The sequence below is a fragment of the Lissotriton vulgaris genome, chromosome 11, assembly GCF_964263255.1.
Source record: "Lissotriton vulgaris chromosome 11, aLisVul1.2, whole genome shotgun sequence".
Classification (NCBI taxonomy): Eukaryota; Metazoa; Chordata; class Amphibia; order Caudata; family Salamandridae; genus Lissotriton; species Lissotriton vulgaris.
The window spans coordinates 118459976-118481898 of record NC_141699.1 but is presented as its reverse complement, the minus strand read 5'-3'; the positions used below and the strand labels follow the sequence as shown (position 1 = coordinate 118481898).

Here is a 21923-nt window from a genome sequence, read left to right as displayed (position 1 = left end):
TAAAGCGCAAAATACAGATAGGAGGCCTTTTTCAGGTTTTTTCAAATCTACATGACCGCCACTGACAGCACAGCAAGAAAAAATAATTTTAGGTTATTTACCTAATTTTTTATTTCTAAGCGCCGCTTGTATTGTAAATGTATTTATATAGCGCTTACCCTTACGAGGTGTCAAAGAGCTTTTTCGCGAGTATTTCGGAACCCATAAAGGATTAGTGGTGAGTTAGTATAGTGAAATAAGAAAGTAATTTGAGTGGTGGATATTAGTTATTTGGATTTAGAAGGATAGCAGAGGGATAGAAGAGGGGAAAAAGGTTTGCATTAATATGGCGCTTGTTACCCCTAATGGGGTGCTGAAGCACTTTCTTGGTGAGTAATACGCTTTTCCGGAACCCATAAGGATTAGTGGTGAATTAGTATAGTGAAATATGTAAGTAATTTAAGTGGTGGATAATAATCAGTTATTTGGATTGAGAAGGATAGCAGAGGTTTGCATTTATATAGCACTTGTTACTCCCCCTGTTGGTGTGTTGAAGTGCTTTTTTGGAGAGTAGCACGCTACTCCGGAACCCATTAAAGGATTAGTGTTGAATCACTATAGTGAAATGTGAAAGTAATTTGAGTGGTGGATGATATGTTAGTTGGTTATTGGGATTGTGAGAGGGTAGCAGAGGGAAAGAAGAGGGACAGAGGTATGTATGTATATATATATATATATCACTTGTGACCCTGATTCCTGTTAGGAGCGTCCTAGAGGTATTAAACCTTAAAGCGATTACCCAAAAAGCAGGATACTGGATCTATGCACAGGAATTAATCAAAAAGGTCTGGAGTGCCTTTCAGAAACAAGATGATTTTGCGTGAGCCCAGCGTGAAAGGTAAGAGTGGTCCAAGCCCTGGGGGCTACGGGCAAATTTACCCGCATGTTCTCTACTTGTGAATACAAGGGATTAATAAATGAAAGAAGTAGAAGACCTCAGGTTTTTAGCTGGACATTGGGGCAGTGCTGCGCCTCTGTTGTTTGCAGGTGAGTGTATTGTTTTATTCCATGTGGCCACTTAGCACAGTAAAACCCTTGGATATGGTGAGTGTACATTTATCAGTTAATTAACAATTGCTGTGGTCTGCGGTCACCAGAAGTGCTGGGAACCGACAGTAGAAGTTGCTGCAGTCAGTGACAATTACCGCTGGAAGTTCAGTGGTCAGTGTAAACTATCAGTGGAAGTTGCTGTAGTCAGTGAAAATTACCACTGAAAGTTTGCTGCAGTCTGTGAAAATTACCAGTGAAAGTTGCTGCAGTCTGTTAAAATTACCAGTGAAGGTTGCTGCAGTCTGTTAAAATTACCAGTGAAGGTTGCTGCAGTCTGTTAAAATTACAAGTGAAAGTTGCTGAAGTTTGAAAATTACGACTGGAAATTCATTGGTCAGTGTTAACTACTAGGGGAAGTTGCTGCAGTTAGTGAAAATTACTAGTGAAAGTTGTTGCAGTCAGTGAGAATTACCAATGGAAGTTGCACTGGTCTGTAATAAATAGCAGTGAAAGGTGCCCATGGTCAGGGTAACTAACTAGCAGTGGACGTTGTCCTGTTCCCTCAGAAACAGTGTAGAAAATGGCCTGGACAGTAATAACTAGTGGTGTTTGTTACCTTGGTGAGTGAAAACCAACAGTAAAAGTTGGGTTTGCCGTTGGTAGTAAGTGGTGTTTGTTTTACCATTTAGGGACAACCAGCAGTGAAAGCTTTCTGCCAGTGTTAGCAGTAGAAGTTGCCCAGCTATAAACACTGCCCATCAGTGATAGCCCGTGTTGCTGCACAGTAACAGCCGCCTGTGTCATTAAGCACCAGAGGTCGAAGGTGCCCAGTCAGTGACAACACCACTGTATGCTCACCTCGTTTGCAACACATAACAGATTCCCTCACAAAAACCCAGTCATCGAGGCAATTGGATTAGTTAGGATTTTGTATTTAGATATGTGTTTATTGTTGTATACAGGGTCTCTGTAGAGGCTATTTCAAAACCCAGGAGACAGAAGAAAGAAAGCACAGGAGTATGGGCCAGAGGCTGGTTTAGATACACATGGAGGGAGAAAAGAGGACATTTTGTACACCTGGAGTGAGTGGTGTGTGGTGATGGTAGATGGAAAGAAGAGGGGAGTGTGAGAGAATTGAAAAGGGAATAGGATAGGGTTGAAAATAGAGAACCAGGAGAAATAGGTCTGAGGGTCCAAAGTACAGCAAAAGGAGAGAGAGAGTGGGTAGAGAAAAAGACAGAAAGAGATAAAGAGGTCGAAAAGGAGAGAGAGTTACACAGGAAAGGACTCTTCCTTAGTTATCTTACCAAGAAGCGCCATTGGGAGCCGAATCATATTTTTTGTAAATAATAATTATGGCTCTCAGTTATCTGTTTTTACAAATATTTACATTTAAGGACTGACAACATAATGTAGTTTCGGTCTGTATTTCCTTTTAAAAGTGGAAATGTACAGCAAGTTGGTTTAGTTCAGAGTGACCCTCTACTCTTCCAGTTGACACACGTGGGCCAATATTGGTACATATTGGCACCGCAAGGGAGCTTAAGAAAAGCGGGATGAGAATCCTTACACAGCTGGATTTGTGCACCAATGCTTGCAATACAATGCAAAAGTTTTAAAGCGAGTGTATTGTTGTACAATGAAGCTTAGTATTCTAAAGCCTTACAGGTGCCAAAAAAAGTGTATATTTTTATTGGGTAAATAATAAACTTAACGTGGAAACATACCAGTTAAAACGTTTGTTTTACTGAACGCAAAATACTGATAAATGGCGACAAGATGAACAGAAAATCAATATGGATACATACACCTGGAGTTGTTAAAAAATAGAGTAAAACCGGAAGCCATAATCATAATTCACTTGACATCAAAACACCCTCAAGCAAAAGGTTCTCACCGTTTTGGAGTCCAGCTCGTGTCTTGATTGGGCGAGAACCTTGTCCACTCCAGCCTGGTCCATGAACGTAACAAAGCCAAAACCCCTGTGTCCGTCACAGGATGTGCCAAAGAAGGGAGAGAAAAGAGGAGAATGTTAGGTAATTGATGGGCACAATACATACAGCAATGATCTGGGATACATCTTCAGGCTCACCTGGATCTCTTTGTAAGGGGATCTCGCATTACAAGACACTCCTTCACTTCACCGTACTGCCCAAAGTACTCCCGCAGGCCTTCTGTAACCAAAAGAGATACATCAGACCCACTATGGTACACACCCATGGCTGAACCAAACAACAGTCTTCTTAACCAGAAGCTCAGTAGGGGAGTCCTTCAAGAGTTCTGAAATGGTCGTACATGAAAGATCAGGCAGCTGTTCTTTACAGTACAGGTAGTTAGGGAGGGTGAAAAATCTTTTGAGTGATAGTGAAAACAGTTTTACACAAGAGAAGGCAAGGCAGGGGAATATGGATAAGGCAGTTACATGCAGGAGACTACCTGAAGGAAACAAAAAATAAGTGAAAATGTGCTTTTCAAAGAAGAGGAGAAGTAAACAAGACCTCAACACTGGAACACACAACAGATGAATAAAAGAGAGATTGGCTATATGGCTTTGCAAAACAAAAACACATTGCTAAGCTTGGTTAGCAAGAAGAAAGTGGTTTATAAACACAGTCCAGACCTCAAAACAGAGGGCCAGATTTAGATGTTTTGCAGGTGGAGTACAATCAGTCAGTGCGAAGGAGGACATTACGTACTCCAGCCTGACGGAATATTGCTTGCCATTTTCAGAGATGACCACTGGCCTAGCAATCATCTCTGTAAAATAAAGGGAAGCACCATCACAGCGGTATGGTGGATAGCTGTAGTCAGTTTTGACGCCGTGCAAGCATTTAGCGCTATTTTGTTTTTCAAAAACAAAAGCTAATAACCGCCACACCCTGGGAGTTTTATCCCAGGGAGTAGAGTTATTATTGTTCTTTTCCTGTCACTCACTGCCAGATTTTCCTGTAGGTGACAGACACAAAAACAAAAAGACATTACATTGTCCACCTAAATAGAGTGGGAGGGGCGATTTCCTTTCAGTGCCCCCTACTCCGTTGGGCCGTCACAAGTATTCTGTTGATGAAGCCAACAATGGGCTCAGTCAATAAAATACTTAAGTTCCACCTCTCTCTAAATGGTATGGGTGGATCGAAGGTGTAGTGGGCCTGGTACTCCGCCGCCTTTGCATTGGAGTACCGCGTCCGCCAATCAGTAAATCATGCCCATAGTATTTTGGTGACATGTCGAGATAGGATTACCAAATTATAGTGTACTTCAAAGTTGGGAAGGAGAAAGAACACAGAGCTCTAAGGATATTTTTTGTGTGGGTGGAGAAGAAAACCTCTCCAATGGAGATGGAATGGGAGTACCACAAAAGTGTGGAGTGAGTAAAGATTGGGTTAAGGAAATAAAAATCTAGGAGAACCCTGGCTGACCGTGGGGAAAGAAACCCCGTCAAGAATTGGAACGAGGGCGAGAGATAGGTCTTCAGGTTTAAGGAAATAATGAGAAAAAGAAAAGTACACAAATGGGTTCCTGGTCCACCTTTCTCCTCCAGTAACTCACCTTGCGTGGTCTGCCAGCTCAAGCCACCGATAAACATCTTACTGTTGGAGAAACAAGAAGAAACCAACTAATCAAGAAGAAGCAATACATAAAAAAAAAATGCTGAAATCTACAGACATTACCACAATACGCAATGAGATCACCACCGTATACTTTTTAAAAATACATTTACAAATAAACTGAATTGCTACTGAATGACGATGATCATTAAAAAAATAAACCACATGAATCAATAAAACGTATTACACTACCCAACCACTGATTAAAGTACTTCTACAGAACACTTGAAACAACTGTCCGCAAAATACTCAAGGTAACACTAATTATCTGCTGCATCATTCCCAATAAAGGATGGCCACAACAACTGAAAGATTGAAACTACCAAGATGCACTTGCAGGCACCTACAAAATGAAATCCTTCGGCCACCAAGAGATATTCATTTTAGAAAAAGGCAACTCCATGCCACCAGACCATATGCTAGCAAAATGCAATTCCAACAGAAAAAAAATCATCCGCCTTCCAGGAGACATGTAAAGATAACCATGTCACCAAAAATGCTGCACCCAAACCCAGCAAGTTACCAAAGCTATCCTACTTGAATAGGGACTATTAGCATGAATGCGCATTATTGATGTGAATATGGGTGCATGGTGATGGAGAAGGGGTTTCAAAGTTACTGGTGTCATGGGGCAGCCCAACAAATAAGCAATGTTCTGTCCTGTTCTACTCCCTATGATAAGGCAAATACACTCAACAGAAAGAAGCAGAGTAACGGAAACAAAGAACTCTTCCAAAATTTCACTCACTACCAAAGGTACACAGGCGAAATTCTTAGTGGCGTGCAACATGAAGGTCCTATGCTATTTTGTTTCCTGATTGAAGAGTGGCTGTAATGTGAAAATACATCTTTTCATTTAGGCACAGGAAAGTGTGTGGCACAGAATATATACCTACAATATTAAATATATATATTTTCCACCCAATTAAAAATACTCTTAATAGGAATTAACTTTTTTTTACTCCATAAGAAATCATTATACGCTTAAATTTCTAAATTAGGGCGTAGAACACGCCAAATGCAAAACCTGAACCATAGCGTTGCAAGGGGATCATGTCTGTCTCAGAAGCTTCTTACAAGTCCTGTAGACCTTCAACTACAGTAACAGACAACATAACCCAATCTCTGGGGACAGTTTGGTTTTCCTGATATCACAGGTCTTCCCCTCCTGAGAGCTGTTTGCTTCCCCGATGTAACTGGGACTAGCATCAGTAAAGAGGAAGACATCAGTGCTTATGTAGATTCTCCAATAAATTTACAAGAAATGTTTTCTTCCAGCAAGGGAGCTGACCCTTTGTGGGATACAGTACGTCAGCTAAATCCTTGTGGTGCTGCACATGGCCATCTAGCGCTTGGTCATTATGTTGGCTTCAAACCCTCATTTATCAGAGTACCAAGCCTTTTCTTCCCTCGCAACAGCAACACCAAGAGATCAGGGCTGACTGTTGGTGAGGTGAGGCAGAACGAAGATGAGCTGGAGTTCTTCAGGCCTATTTGCTCTTTTTCAAATAGTAAGAGAATTCATGCTAGTGCACAAGAAGGCTACAAATTGTAACATGGTCGACTCCTTTTCCTCCTTATCATCTTGACAGAATGGATCCCACTGCTTTGGTAAATAATGACATAATTATTCAAGAGAGTGATCAATTAGTGGCGAAAAAGAACCCTTTCTTAATTAAAGCTGTGAAGTATATTTAGCGTGACATAATACTTCCTCACACCTCAACATGAGTTATTGCTTTCCAGTTCTTCATTTCCTCCCTTGCTCCTCAACTTCGAAGCTCTTTCTCTCTCCACCGCCTGGACTCAAGAGTTCTTATATACTTTTCAAGAAGCCTTCAACTATCCTAAAGCGGTACATTAAAATCCAAAATGACACTTAAACAGAATAATGTACCAAAAGGCATATATGCCACCAATGAGACTATACACTAAAAGACATCAAGACAATTTTATCTTCCTTTGCATGCATGTATGTATCAGTATTTATATAGTGCAAAGAAGAGCTGACCATGTGTAGAAGTCAAAAGATATGATTCAGTATCATTTACAATGAGGAGCACTATTCAAGGGTGACAAATACTTTATTTAGAGGTTTAATGTTTTCTACTGATACACTGAATGGCTTTGGGCACACATTTACGAAAACACGCCCTACTGAAGGGCATTCCACACAAATGAATGGGACCCTTAGACTTTGCCACTTGAGGCCTTTCAGTAGTTACTTGAGTGTTCATGGGGTCACCATTGCAAGATCCTCCCCTTCCATTTCCCACTCTGCTCACTGACACTCTCAGGATACCTTTTTGTTTCAGCATTTTGGCATGGCTTCCTTAATGTGTTTCTGAAGCTGCCTTAAGGTAGCATGGTAATAACCACCACATCAAGTGCCACTCAACGAGAAAGAGCAACAGCTGCAACCGGAATGTGAATCAACCAACACAAACGTCAACACCACAACTTAACAGTTTCCTGCCACCAATAACGATATCCATCAGCCAATAATAATACCATCTAAAAAATAGCAACACCAAACAAAAAGACAATCCATGAAAAAATAACCATAAACACCAAAAGAGACATGTACCAATGAAATATCCCTGTGAGATTAAAGAGATGATTAGCCTCTCAAAAACCACATATGAGAATGTCCTCCAAGAAAACATTGTAGTGTGGTATCGTAAGACAAGTTTACCAAAAGATGCCCTTTTCATTCCAAGCAAAAAGTCTATCGCCTACCAAATATTACTTTTTACACTATTGACATACTTAGCTACTAAATGCAACCACATCACTCACAGACTGCTGTATTAAAAGACATATCTCCAAACAAAAACCGAAATCAGCCTCCAGACAGTTATTTATGTTTACCAAAATGTACCACAACCTGCAAACTACAGAAGTCAAATTCACCAAACATGAAGGACATTTTACCCCAAGAGACTTCAAAGCAGTTTGTTTGTATCAAGAGACGCTACACCTAGGAATGCCTTCAGACTACTTTGCAGAGCAAACACTTTTTTCGTTTTCTGGTAGCCTGCAAAGAATTGGCCACTTAAGACTCACTGTTGACTGTGGTCATGGTTGTATTTTACGGCTTCAGTGTTTTACATAAGCATCAAACTTTATCATTAGGATCCGCTACAGATCTCACTCAGGTTCAGGTGTTGCTTAGGCTTTAGTAACTTTGCGGACGAAAATCCATAGTCAGCTGACAGAAAGGCTACTTGGAGGGAAGGGTGATCACTATGAAAATAATCCTTAACCCTGTATAAATAATCAAGGAGTCAGTCGCTGGATTCAGTAAAAGTAGTCGGGAAGCCTGCATTATAGTACTTGGTGATCATAGCCACTATTTGGAAACTCTGAATGTCAACTCGGATCTGAAAAGGTCCCAATGTTCACAGCCTAGGGACAGTGCAGGCTCAGGGTAGTGCTTACCCTGGCCTTTCTCAGAATTTCCTGATTTTCAGTTGTGTCAGCTGGTCATTCAGCAGAGAACATGCATCTTAGACTTTCTCTACTGTTTCTTGGTCCAGTAAATCAAAGTGTTTTTATCAGAAAGCTAGTCAACATGGGTGGATCCAGGACGTTAAACATTCAAGAACCCCCCCCCCCCTGCCTCCAAAGCTAAAGAAAATAGGATACGTCATGAACAAAGTGATTTTTTTGCCGGCTGAAGGTTGGCTAATCTGTGGCGCAAAGACCCACTGATCAATCCAAGGCTTCCGGCCTGCTCTTTTCGAGGAATCCCCTTAATTAAGTTGTAATATATCTATGCTCAGGTAGGATTCACCTTGGTATTCTGGTTTTAATGTCCTGTGTATTTGGCGATTAGGCCATTTAACTAGGGATCCTTTGCCCTGAAGAATGCCCAGGACTGGTATAGGCTAAACATTAGGGCAGAAACATGTTGGCTTAGGAAGACGGTTTGAGCCTGTGTCCCCAAATACCATCTCATTCTTATTTTTTAGATGTACCGGAGGTCCCCATTATTAAAGGTGATATACTAGGGAAACACAAGGTATTTTTTGTTTATCTGGATCCCGCAATTTGTCCAGTAGATCTTTATCTAAGAACTCCTTCCTTCGTTCAAGTCCACCAGATGATTCAGTCCTCCCTGGTGGCATTGTCCTACCAGGGTGGGGAGAAGTCACTGATGATGAAGCATAACACAAATTGTGTGGAACGCTTCCTCGTCCTAAACAATGTTCTTCGCACAACAGTTCCCTGACAGTATTCCTATGACGTCCAAATTGGCCTGAACTTGTATTCCCAAATATAGAAACAGTCTGTCTTTTTACTGTTTAAGCTACCGTACTCTATTGTGATGCAGGAGTAAAAATCTTAGTTCCCTTACAAATTTCAATTTATCTTATTGGTAAATTCTTCTGGACGTTTTAAACCAGTCTTAGCAACAGGTGTCAAACTTGCTGAGATACCATGAAACTCTACTAGACTGTTTTCTTGGACTTGTCCGGAGCATAAAGGGACAATGTATCCATTAACTTACTTCTCTTACGGTTGTAACCCAGAACACTAGAGTCCCTTTCAAAAAGCGCATTAAGTGAATTCCATGGAATTCTGAGCCGGGTTTGGCCACGTAGATTAACATTGATTGGTGTTTGTGGTCACATCTCAGCAACTGCAAGAGTGTGACTCTTCTAGGTTTTCAGTATCGTACTCTTTGTTACCCTATCTTTTTGTAAAGGAATATTTCCAAGTGGATAGTGATCTTTACAATGAATGACAGCTTTTGTGTAATGTTGAATCAGAAACCTAACCCCACTGTAATGCAGATGAGTAAGCCATGACTGCTTGTCCACAGCGAGCACTGGATAGTCAAGGAACTTAATTGAGTGTTGGCTAACCTTTGAAAGCAACTGGACATGGTGCCTTCAGAAGAGAATTACAGGGATTGCAATGCTGTCCAGCACTCTACATCTGCTTCAGAGCCATGGGAAAACCAGACAGTAACAGAGCTATTTATAACAATCTGTTTAATACCCAGTCATAAACTCCAATTAGCTAAACACTCTTATAAACTAAACAAATTACTACCTACAGCAATATAGAGTATTAACCATTTAAAGATTATCGCTATGACCTAAATAGGATGTCTTACCACCATATGTCATCCCGAAGCAGAAAGAGGTTGGTCAACATCTGCCAAAAATCATACCAACCCGGACATCCTTCAGGATCCAAATAGGATCCTATCTACCAAAGATATTTACCCTACGGCACCCCCACATAGATTGTCACAAACTATATGGCAAACTCTTTTTGTCAAGACTAAATAAAGCAATGTCCTTAAGCCATGCATCACCTAAACACTTTGAAACACCAATGAAGATGTATTCCACAGGTAACCCAACCACTATTCATAAACCTAGGCGGTCAGCCATCTTTACTAATTTGAACAACCCAACAACTTAAGAATATCAGCATCGCGAAAGATGTAAAAAAGGCCCTCAAACCCATCTACAAAAGCAAAACGTTTTCTACAGTTCCATGCCCAAACCAACAAATAGAAAATCCTTTGTCACCTAAAATTCTATCACAGACAAAGAGATAGAGAATTATTTGCTTTTTTTATTTACTCATGCAACTTTGCCCATCAACCAAGAAGCATGCGCTTGCTTCAACAGTTTGACTTCTTGATGAAAGGAAACTCAAAACACAAATATCAAATGGTGGCTACAAACACCGAAAGAAAGAAGTTACTACTCAAAATATATCACATTGATATCCAATTGGCCACTATAGGTCAATTGACTTTGCAGTCACCAATATCAATTATTCTTCTACGACTCAAATGAAACAACATTTCTCCTAAAACAATATAATATATATATATATATATAGTTCGTAAAGATTCTACAATGAAAGTTACATTTATAAATTAAAAAATTTTCCTACTTAACAAACTTTACTTCCAACCACTTAAAGACCTAATGAAAAGCTATTTGCACAACTCTTCTCTCTAGCACAAAAAAAGATATTCTATGAAAACCAAAATGACTCCTAGCAACAGTGGTGCCATTGCACAACTTAGTCACCAGCCAGTGAGGCACCACACGCTAGAGACAGTAAGTTATGACCTAAGCTGCACCAAAAAAAGGTCTGGCGTACACTGACCAAACAACATAATTAGAAAATATTTACCTAGTCTTTAAAATAAAAAATATAAATATAATTAAGAACCACATTCAGTATGCTGAATTGCTCACCCACTCCATTCATCTTGCAGTTCATGCTGTGGCGGCAACAGAGCCGAACCATCAAAAAGCAATCTCTGCTGTGGTTAGAATATTTTAAGCACTGTTGTCGGTCTCACAACAGGAGCCAAGAAAAAACATAAAAATCAGTGGCATGGCTGATGAGGCACAAATATAGTTTCATAGAAGTTGATGGCTGGTAGCTTTTGGTTCCAATATTATCCTAGCTAATTCTGCTCTGTATGCAAAAGTGTACCCAGTTTGAAAACACGTATCCTAGTGAAATGCGCTACCTATAAAGCATCCTCACATCTCTCAACAGGCAGCGGCAAAACCTAAAATCCAGTAATCTAAAAGGAATTAGAATAGCACTCAAAGTAAAAAGTACAAAAAAGACGTTCACTGCGCTCCAAAACTCAGTGATAAATGAAAGGGAGTCTACAAACCAAAAGAACAGACTGTCACAAATTAAGAGATTTACCACTTTGGGCAAATCTTTAAAGAAAAATTCATTCGCAAACCACCAAAAAGTCTGATGATGAATTAAAGAGAACGAGCACAATAATTAAAAATACAGTCACAATCTAAACTACATCCAGATATCACTAAAAGGGAAACCACAAAATAAAACGGTATTCACAAAACACCCTGAGCGGAAGTAACAAACTATGGCAAACTTGCCTATCTCTGTGTCCAAAAGATTATGGGCCATTTGTGCAAAACTTGTTCAAAACTTATGTTGAGGCTAGAAACGGCCCAATTCGTGAAATTAGGTAGTTTGCTACCCCAAAAAATGTTTTTGGGAAGTACAAAAGGTGCATTGCAATTCGTTACAGAATCGCAATTTGGATTTGCGATTCAGTATTTGTAAGACGGGCGTATTTAAGGCGTACCTTAATAATACAGAATCACAGTGGTATCTATGAATGTTTTCTGACCAAATTACGGTCTCAAAACATTTATTTTTTACAGACACCTCAAGGGTAGTGGTAACCATTCGCAAATGGGAAGAGGCCCCAATGGCACCACTGCCCCTTCGTGAATGTTGAAAAAAAATATTTTTAAGGGCAGGCAGTTCCAAACTTTATAAAGCTTTGTTTTCTTTTTTTTGTACGCATCCTGTTTTCGTTTAAAATTGTTTTATTAAAAAGCAATCACAGACATGGTGGTCGGCTGACCTCAGCAGGGCACCATCCCTGTGATGGCAGCAATTCCTAATGGGTTGCAAATTGCGATCTACCTCATTAATATTCATGAGGTAGGTCAATTGCGACCCCATTAGGAATCACTAAATAAAAATAAAAGAGTTTCATACATTTGGGATAGCGATTTTCTAACTGTGATTCGCAGTGAATCGCAATTAGGAAATTGCTATCCCTAAAATCTGTACATATGGCCCATAGGCTCTTAAGTATCAACGTATTTATATAGACATATATGTCGGGCCCATAGTCATTATACTTCAATAAATCAGTGTCCAGCTAAAACAATCAAAGACTAAAAGGCATCCACACATCTGTTATCCAGAAAACACCGCAAAAAACAAAGACCTTCCTACATCACCCAAAGATAGCCATACACTGACAGGGATCTGCACACCACTAACAGAGACACACGAAAGGCCATCTACTGGAAGCGACACTGTCAAACCAACCACCCAAACAGTGCTAAATCAAAGGCATTTCTTTACTGCACAAAGAGGCAATCACATCACCTAAAAAGGCAAGAATACAAATTCAAAACTAAAGATAGTTATCCCCAGTAGAGTAAACTCTATGCTAAGCAGCGAGACAACCCTTAAACAATGTGCAGCACACAATTATTAAATTAAAATAAAAACAGGGCCCAACTACAACTTTGCTGCCCACCCAAGTAGTCTGTATGAAACCTGAAAGTATGCCTTACCCACCCCTTCAGAAAATCCTCCAACAGCAAGAACTAGTCAAGCCCACATGGCAGGGATTCTCAGAATGAGCTCTGCATGCATGCACAAAATACCTGGATGGCCAAAGAACACAATCACTGACTAAAATATGTTCATGCAACAACTAAAGAGAAACCATTACGCATAACTCACCATGCCACACATAAGACACCTGAATCGTTCACCAACCAAAAGATACACCTATACCGATGATGAACCAATGCACCAAACAGAATGTTGTTACCACTTACACCACCAGTGAACCAAGACACCACACACATAACATTACTCCACTAAGATCTGCAGACCAACTTAAAAGTTCTAAAAACTTAACTAGCATTCGGATTAGAAGTTATATGCAGGATGCAGCAGCAAAGGGATGCTAATCAAAATAAAACCTTGTCCCTTCCAGCTACCAAGTACAGAGATGGCTGACACACGAATGTCACAACCTAGTGTCTTAGGCTCACTGCTGTCAATACGCTCAGTGCAAGATTTCGGAAACCAAAACACTTCCTTGAAAAACTCAGGATCACCAGTGACAAGACCCTGCTACCTCAATTTTCTACCTAAATGAGTTTGTTATACCTTAGGATCGAAGTGGCATCGCCAGGCAGCCCCATTACAGCCATCGGCTGCCTTTTTGTCCCATGAGTTTGGAAAAGACAAATTATTGCACTGGTTCATTAGTGTCATATTTGCTGAGTTTTTTTGTTGTGTTAATTGCCAAACCAATTAATTTTATTATTCAATAGCATCCTTCGAATTAGGAGCCAAATGTATTCTCACCACAAAGACGGTTCTTCCGATGTAGCCAGAAAAATGATATCTCAACCTGCATATTTTAATGAGGCAGAGAAAAATAAGGGGTGGCTGGGTTCTATTTGCAAACACTAAGCTATTTATTTACTGTCTTATGGCCACAAGCCATTAGATTGGTGCTCAAAAAGGGAAGATCAACCACCCAGTGGCCGTCAGTAAAACAAAGAACAAGACTTGAAAGATTTCCTTAGAGCACTCAAATATTTTTTTCAGAGAGCAACATTCACACAGTCTTGTTTTTGATTCTTCTGCATTTTATTTGTGCCACGACTTTCCGTAAGTACACTAGCCAACCAACACGTTTCGCCTGTGGATTTGTAACCATTGACTTCTTCAGGATATTTCGAATTATCATGTAGTATGAATACTTGGTTTGTCAGGATATAACCAAATACAGAAGATCAATCAATAGTAGAAGCACAATTTGGGGTCACAGTAAACTATTGGGGAAATAGTGTCCTGGTTGTTGAACGGAGTGTGCTCCGTACACAATGCTTATTCGTGTGCGGCATCTACCCTAAAGATGTTGATGGTTACAAATCCATAGAGGAAACACATGGCTAATGTACTTACGGTGAATCGTGGGACAAATTAAATATATAACAACAGGAAAAAAGGCTTTTTGAATGTTGTTCTGTGAAGAAATTATTTGATTGCTTAAAGGAAATCTTTCATATGTTAATGGGACATTAGCAAAATATATATGCACATCCTTCCTCCCTTAACATAGTCAGATAATTTGGATGTGATATTCTTTCCACATACATTTGCTCTCGGACCTTCACTTGCTCACTGTTCATTTGACTGTGCTGTAATTTCTGGTTTTTCACAGAGATCATCGCTAGTAATCGAAATAACCCCTCCCGCCTATAAATGGCAAACAAATAATGACCCACAATCATCAAAAGTTCCATCAAAATAATCCTGAATCTTAAAAAAATAATAACTTCCCACACAAACCATTGAGACAGACACCAACTAAAAGACAAAGCCTGTAGAGCTAACAGAGAAGAAAGTACATCTAACGGACTAAACAGCTCCAACAGTCACCATTCAAAGTATATTTGGAAACAACCCAGAAAGACAGAAACTAACTAAAAGATATACTATCATATACTATCAGAAATGACAGCCACTAACTAATGGATACATGCAAACTACCTAGACACCCCGATAATACGCTATCCCAATATGTGGATGAGCCCAACATTTGAAGAGGGCGGTATTTTTTCTAATGTAGGAAACTAAACCTACTTTTTGAGATCAAAAACTTACTTTAGCACCAGGCATGGGTCTACTTCAAAAGGGAGTGCGGCTGCACCCTATGCAGGTTTCTAGGCCGATCACTGCAATGCAACCCAAAGAGACAACACTTAAACAAAAACAAAAAAACTTAGCTGCTCTAGAACTAAATACAGCTACCATCTAAATAACATCCACACTTTACCCATTTAGAAAGTTGAGTCCCCACAGCATGAAAGAAGGCTCAGCACATTGAAATCCAACAAAAGAGATCTACATGTAGCCTACAGGTTTGAACCCCAGAAGGACCCACTGAGCCCTTTTCCTCTGAATGTCAATAAAGAACAGTGGACATTTTGATCGGCGGTGTGAAAAGGCAACACAGTATTACTAAATCAGGTGGTTAGATATTGAAAATGTGCCACTCCAACCAAGGACACTGTCACGAACAGAACCACATCAACTTGAGATAACAGGGCAGTATATATATTTTCAACACCTGCAGAACAAGTAATGAACCATGCCAATATATCAACCCCCAAACCCACCTTCATCTAGCTCCACCAATCAACACGTAAAAAAAATTAGAGAACGACCAAAACTCACAACCATCTAAAAATTTAAGAAACGTTCACAATGGCATCCTTGGATCACCCAAAGAAAAACCAACTAGATGTAAAATACAGCACATACAATGTGAAGTCAGTCCAAAAGACACCTAGATTTCAACTGAAATGCCCACTAACTAAAAATGTCCGCATTCCATGCAATACGACAGACCTCTGCCAAATATGCAACAGTGCATAAAGAAATTGAAAAGTATACCAGTTAAGCACAAGTTTTACTGTTAATTTGTGGCACTGGCTTTTTGAAAGTAGACCTAAGATAATTCTCGCCCATTCTAGTCCCACTGTACAAACTAAGCCGTCCCTACCACTCCAACAAAAATAAAGGGATTGCCTTAATAAAGTTGCAAGCCCTTATAACGAGGGCACAGTAAACGTTAAATTCAACATTATTTTGTGGTTCTCTGACAAAAGATATTTACATGGAGTAAAGTGTGAACTCATTTATTGTTATATGATTAACCTCTATGATTTTAATTATTTAAATGCATAATTCCTAAAAGAATTTTTACATTGCTACAGTACAATAAAGTTATATATATTTCCAGCCTAAAAAAAGAACAACCACCAAATAAACTCCATACACATAACAACCAATTAAGAATATCGCTGTAATAAAAAGAAAAGAGAGGAACAATTATGGGAAAACCTCACCAAGGCCCTCTCAAAAAGTAAACTACTACGAAAGGAGCGGCGTTAATTGGCTTACAAAAATGTATGCACTCGATGGACACGAAAAAAATCACTGTTGTGCACTTCTCCTAAAATAAGGCCTTCACACCCCACAGTTTTAAGAAGGGTCAAACAGAATCCACATGCAAATAAAGTGAATTGTGCCATAATATGGTAATGACCGTCACTCGTAAAACCTAGAGTCTCATCACTCAAAGACAATCACTGACGAAAGCAGAATCCATCACCACCGAGGAGTGATTGACGAGGCCACCACTAAACTCAATCACCACATTAGAGACAGCTCAGGAACCACGTGCCCAAAATGCACTGCATCACACGAGGGGCTAAAAGACAAGCACTTCTTCATCTACCCTATCTACACCTACTGGGTTCCCAGCCCAAGAAAGCAGGCCTTTGCCATCAGGCAAGACTAACCATCCCAAACCTGGGACATCTGTCTCAATATAACCCACTAATCACCCACTCTACAGGATCAACAAGCGCTGGCTCGCCTCGCCACACTACAGTAACCAAGAGAGAATCCACTAGCGACTTTACAGGCCAACCCCAGGAGGCTCTGCTGACATCTCTAGAACACCAAACAAACCTGCAGTGGAAGTAGGACCACTCAACACCCTAACACACAACACTTGAACTCAGCACTATTTACACCAAACTATGGAAGGCATATTCCCATCCTGTAAACCCACCACAGTGGATTGTAATCCTACAGTTCCTCACTGGGACTCGCTCACCACTCTACAAACACCAGTGAAAGGGAACATTCTCCCCTGTGTACTCCAAAGCAGGGAAGTCCCAGCACCATAAAAAACTACAACAGAAAGGCATTGCCCAACACTTATCTGGGTTCAGGAACATCATGCCCACCATCTCACAATGCAAGCTATTTAGACTGCATTCACAGCCCAATACAAGGCAGCACAGGTCATTATTAATTCTCAAACCAACATTCAGTCAACTCACTGATTCAAAAGACAACCCAATCCGGCATTAGTCCGTTGTTTTTAGGAACAATAGTTCTTTCTCTGGTACTCTGGCCACATCCACAACTTCAAACTTTAGTAAGACTCTACCCACCAGCCTGCCAAACAACTGAAGTGTAAACATATACATCAATCTGCCAATTTGAAGCCCTTGCGCCTCCCTTACCTACTCCACAATTCATTCTATACTCACCGCGTGACAACCCAACAAAGTGCAGGGCGCTTCAACCCATCAACCAACCGAGTGCACCCATCAACAAAAACAACGATCCCCTGCTGACTATTCTACAACCCATCTCAGTGTGCCACTGTCGCTGTCCCAAAATTCAAGCCACCGTCAGCCCACTCAGAACTCCAAAAATTCAACTTAGCAAGCTCAGCTGTACAATCCAAAACCGAGGCCCACACTCTTAACTAAATAATAACCCAATCTCTACTTCACAGCCCACCTCAGTGGGCCCTCAACTGCAGCTCTGCACTGCAACCAAAGGAGGCTCCACTCACACCTTACCATCAACCCAGCTAAGAACCAGCCACCCACCCTAACCCAAGAAGGGCATACTCAATATAACAAGAGCTGTGAGACCCTGCTTACCATCGTAGGGCCACCCTCGCTACTCTACAGCAGGAAATCACCACTGACCAGTGCAATCTGAAGTGCAGAACAGCAAACCCACACTCACCCCTTCGGCAACAAAAACATGCACTCATTCTTTTCTCTTCTGCAGCACCTGACTTGGTTACTACCTTTAGCAACAAAAAACACTGCACCGCTCAGACTACTGTGGTGGGATCCAAGTGTACAGTGACCCTGGACCCCAAAAATGGGATCCAAGTGCGCGGTGACCCTGGACCCCAAAGATAGGATCCAAGTGCACGGTGACCCTGGACCCCAAATATGGGATCCAAGTGCGCGGTGACCCTGGACCCCAAAGATAGGATCCAAGTGCACGTGACCCTGGACCCAAAAATGGGATCCAAGTGCGCGGTGACCCTGGACCCCAAAGATAGGATCCAAGTGCACGGTGACCCTGGACCCCAAATATGGGATCCAAGTGCGCAGTGACCCTGGACCCCAAAGATAGGACCCAAGTGCACATGACCCTGGACCCCAAATATAGGATCCAAGTGCACGGTGACCCTGGACCCCAAAGATGGGATCCAAGTGCACGTGACCCTGGACCCCAAAGATGGCATCCAAGTGCATGGTGACCCTGGACCCCAAAGATGGGATCCAAGTGGGCGGTGACCCTGGACCCCAAAGATAGGATCCAAGTGCACTGTGACCCTGGACCCCAAATATGGGATCCAAGTGCGCGGTGACCCTGGACCCCAAAGATAGGATCCAAGTGCACGTGACCCTGGACCCCAAATATAGGATCCAAGTGCACGGTGACCCTGGACCCCATCCAAGTGCACGGTGACCCTGGACCCCAAAGATGGCATCCAAGTGCACGGTGACCCTGGACCCCAAAGATAGGATCCAAGTGCACGGTGACCCTGGACCCCAAAGATGGGATCCAAGTGCACGGTGACCCGGGACCCCAAAGATGGGATCCAAGTGCACGGTGACCCTGGACCCCAAAGATAGGATCCAAGTGCACGGTGACACTGGACCCCATCCAACTGCACGGTGACCCTGGACCCCAAAGATTTAGGATCCTGACGGAGCGGTCCATGGATCGCAGCCTCTTTGGGTTTCGGGTGACTGACTCCCGACCGCTAGCATCCTCCACCGAAGTGGGCACGCGCTTGACACTCAGGGATGCTGGGATCCCGGAGTCCTGGTCTCCGGATTCGTGCTGGAGTGCGCCTATGGATAGGGATCACCGATCTACAGATCCCGGAGCTCGGAACGGAGACCATGAAGGTCAGAATCCGCCCTTGGTTGCTACAGCTAAAAGTAACTGGAACCGGAGCTCGGAGTCGCGGAGTTCGAAGTCTCCGGATCACAGAGCTCGTGGTCTCCGGATCCTGGATGGAGTGCGGCGTCCCGGGATCCCGGAGCTCGGATGCTCGTGATCCTGGAGCTCGGAGTCCTTGGGATCCTGGAGGTCAGGCTCGGAATTCTGATGCTCCGTCCTGTGTGCATCCTGGAGCCGCGAGCCCCGGGCACCTTGAGGGAGGGGAACCTGCACGCTGGACAGGTCCGAGGACCCGCATTTTGGAGCTCGGGGTCTGGGGACAACAAGGCGACCAGTCGCCAATCCCCGGAGCTCTAAATCACCCTAGAGAATCCTGGATCTCAGAATAGCGAAGGCTGCAGCTCAGAGTCCGGGGGTCGAGTGGCTCTAATCCCCTGGAGCGATGCGACCCGCGACCCCCGAGCGGAGATGCTCCAGGTCGGGATCCCGTAAGCCTGGTTCTGTGGATCCCGGGTCTGGGAGTCCCGGGATCCTGGATTCGTGAGTCCCCGGATCCGGGAGCTCTGACTGCCGGGATCCTGGAACGATGGGTTCCCGGAGTTGCGGGTGCCCGCACCCTGGCGCTCCGGGGAGTTCTCCTGTGCGCCCGGGCACCCTTCCCCGCGGCAGGGGCCGCCCCTCTCACCAGGGATCGTGCGCGGAGTCCGGGGGCGAGAGGCCGGACTGGCTGCCGTCTGTCTCCATTCGGGTCTCTGGTGCGTCCCTGCGGGCAGCGAGCGGCGGCTCACTCGGGGCAGAGCAGAGGAGCAGGCAGAGAGGCGGGCCGCCGAGCATCAGTCCTCCCACCTCCCTCCTCCCGCCGCCGGCGGCCCTCCGGCCCCTCCTCGTCCTATCCCCGGCCCTGCCCCCGAGAGCCCGCCCGGCCGCCTCCTCCTCCCTGCCGTCCCAGGCCTGGCCATCTCCGCCCACCCTGCCCGCCCCCTTCCCTTTCAGGACGGCTGCCTGGGTCCGCCCAGGGCGCCCGCCCCTCCACAGCTCCGCCCGGGCTGTATATACTGACTCGGAGCCGGAGTAACCCGACGAAGGAGAGGGGGTCCAGGACACCGACTCCCGGGGGGCCACAGGGATGCGCACGGAAAAAGAGCGGGAAAAGCATCACGAAAGAGAGAGGGGTGAAAAGAGGGACGGGAACCCTAACAACCTGCGGGGAGAACAGAGAGGAAAGGGAGAGAGACTGAGAGAAAAGGGAACACACTGCCACAGAAACAGAGTTTCATGTGAGGGAAAGAGACTGAGTTGTGCGCACACGATGAGGAGCGAAGGTATATAAAACTATGAGAGAAACAGAATGGACAGCGAGGAAATGTCATTTACTGCGACTTAACTTAGGTTAAGTAACCTGACAGAAAACAGATTTGTGGGATAAACCACAATGCCGCTAGGCAGAAAGGGAATACACTACAAGAGATGGAGAGTATAGTAATATGAGACATAAAGGACAAACTACGACAAAGACATGTGTTACTACTGATGGAAACAAAATATAATATTCAATGAGAAGTTGGGGATAATCTGCGGAAAGTCGAGTAGGCAGTGACAGAAACAAGATATACAGGTAGGGAAAAGAGACTACACTGAGGACAATACAAGGAGGGGGGAAAAGTAAGAGATCAAATACATGTGAGGAAAATGAACATTATAAGATAATAAGATACAACGTGAATAAACTGTGAAGAAAACATTATGCACATTTGAGAAAGGGAATAGCCAGTGAGGAGAGTAAAATATACTATGCAGTAAATTATTAAAATGTGCAAGGAAAGGTCTGCACATGAGAAAAATACATTATACAGTGTGGGAAAGGAAAAACTGAGGAAATGTCAATGGGCCCGATTCACAGAACTAACTTAAGACAAAATCCTAAACATACTACTTTTGGTATTCACAGAAGTTAGGATTTTGTCTTAAAACAGACTTAAGACAGACTTAAGTTAGGATTCTGTCTTAAGTCTGTCTTAAGTTAAACTTAAGACAAAATCCTAACTTCTGTGAATACCAAAAGTAGTAAGTTTAGGATTTTGTCTTAAGTTAGTTCTGTGAATCGGGCCCAAGTGTCGTGAAGCAATAGAATATACTAAGTGGAGAAAGAATATTGTGCGAGCACAAGTGATTAACAAGAAAATCAACATACTGTGGGAAATAAGAACTTGCTGGGAGGGAACCAGAATGTACTCAGATGAAAAGGAATAAAGCAAGGATAAGAAATAGTATGTTCTGAGGTAAAAGATGGAGAAAATATACTGCAAGATGGAATGAATATACTGCCGGGGAAACATAAATATATAATGTACTTGGAGATATGAAAACAGACTATGCTGCAAAGAAGACTTGGAATCAACAGAGGCAAAAAGACTATATCTTGAAGAAGAAAATGACGATACTATGAGGCTAAAGATATACTATGAATTAAAATGCAATATATTCTGACCCAAAAAGGAATAAAATGTGAGCCATCAAGGATTATACATTTGGTAACATGAATATAATATCAGGAATATTTTCTATTCTGAAAATGAGAAAGCTAAACAAAATGCTAAGAAACTGGGATGTTAAAAGAATATATATTGTTAGGAGAAGATCAGTAGTGTTATAAAACATGCTTGTGCTTTGATGAAAAGAGAATGAACTGTCCAGAAATAAAGGAATCTACTGTTAATTTTAAATACAAAGAATTATGTGGGGCAATGGGTGAACTGTGAGGGAATAAGGAAGATGGTATATGCAGATGAAGTAATGAGTATTGTATTGTAATTGCATTTATATAGCGCTTACTACCCCAGACGAGGTGGCAAGGCGCTTTTACAGAGCGTAGCACACTACTCCGGAACCAATAAAGGATTAGTGTTG

At 42.5% G+C, this 21923-nt stretch overlaps 1 protein-coding gene across 5 annotated transcripts in view; it reads right to left on the bottom strand.

Moving 5' to 3' along the window:
* Positions 1–19850, bottom strand: part of MSI1 (musashi RNA binding protein 1) — a 155698-nt gene extending 135848 nt beyond the window's left edge. For 3 of the 5 annotated variants that reach the window (XM_086942858.1, XM_086942859.1, XM_086942861.1), the window contains exons 1-4: positions 19702–19843; positions 4579–4619; positions 3122–3203; positions 2927–3011 (exon numbers count right to left, since the gene is read on the bottom strand). In XM_086942858.1, the coding sequence (XP_086798984.1) occupies positions 2927–3011; positions 3122–3203; positions 4579–4619; positions 19702–19760 (267 nt within the window). In that variant the 5' untranslated portion in view covers positions 19761–19843. Of the gene's footprint in view, positions 1–2926; positions 3012–3121; positions 3204–4578; positions 4620–14879; positions 14951–19701 lie in introns of all 5 variants that reach the window. The other 2 variants (XM_086942860.1, XM_086942857.1) reach the window with 2 other exon arrangements.
* Positions 19851–21923: the final 2073 nt, after the last annotated feature.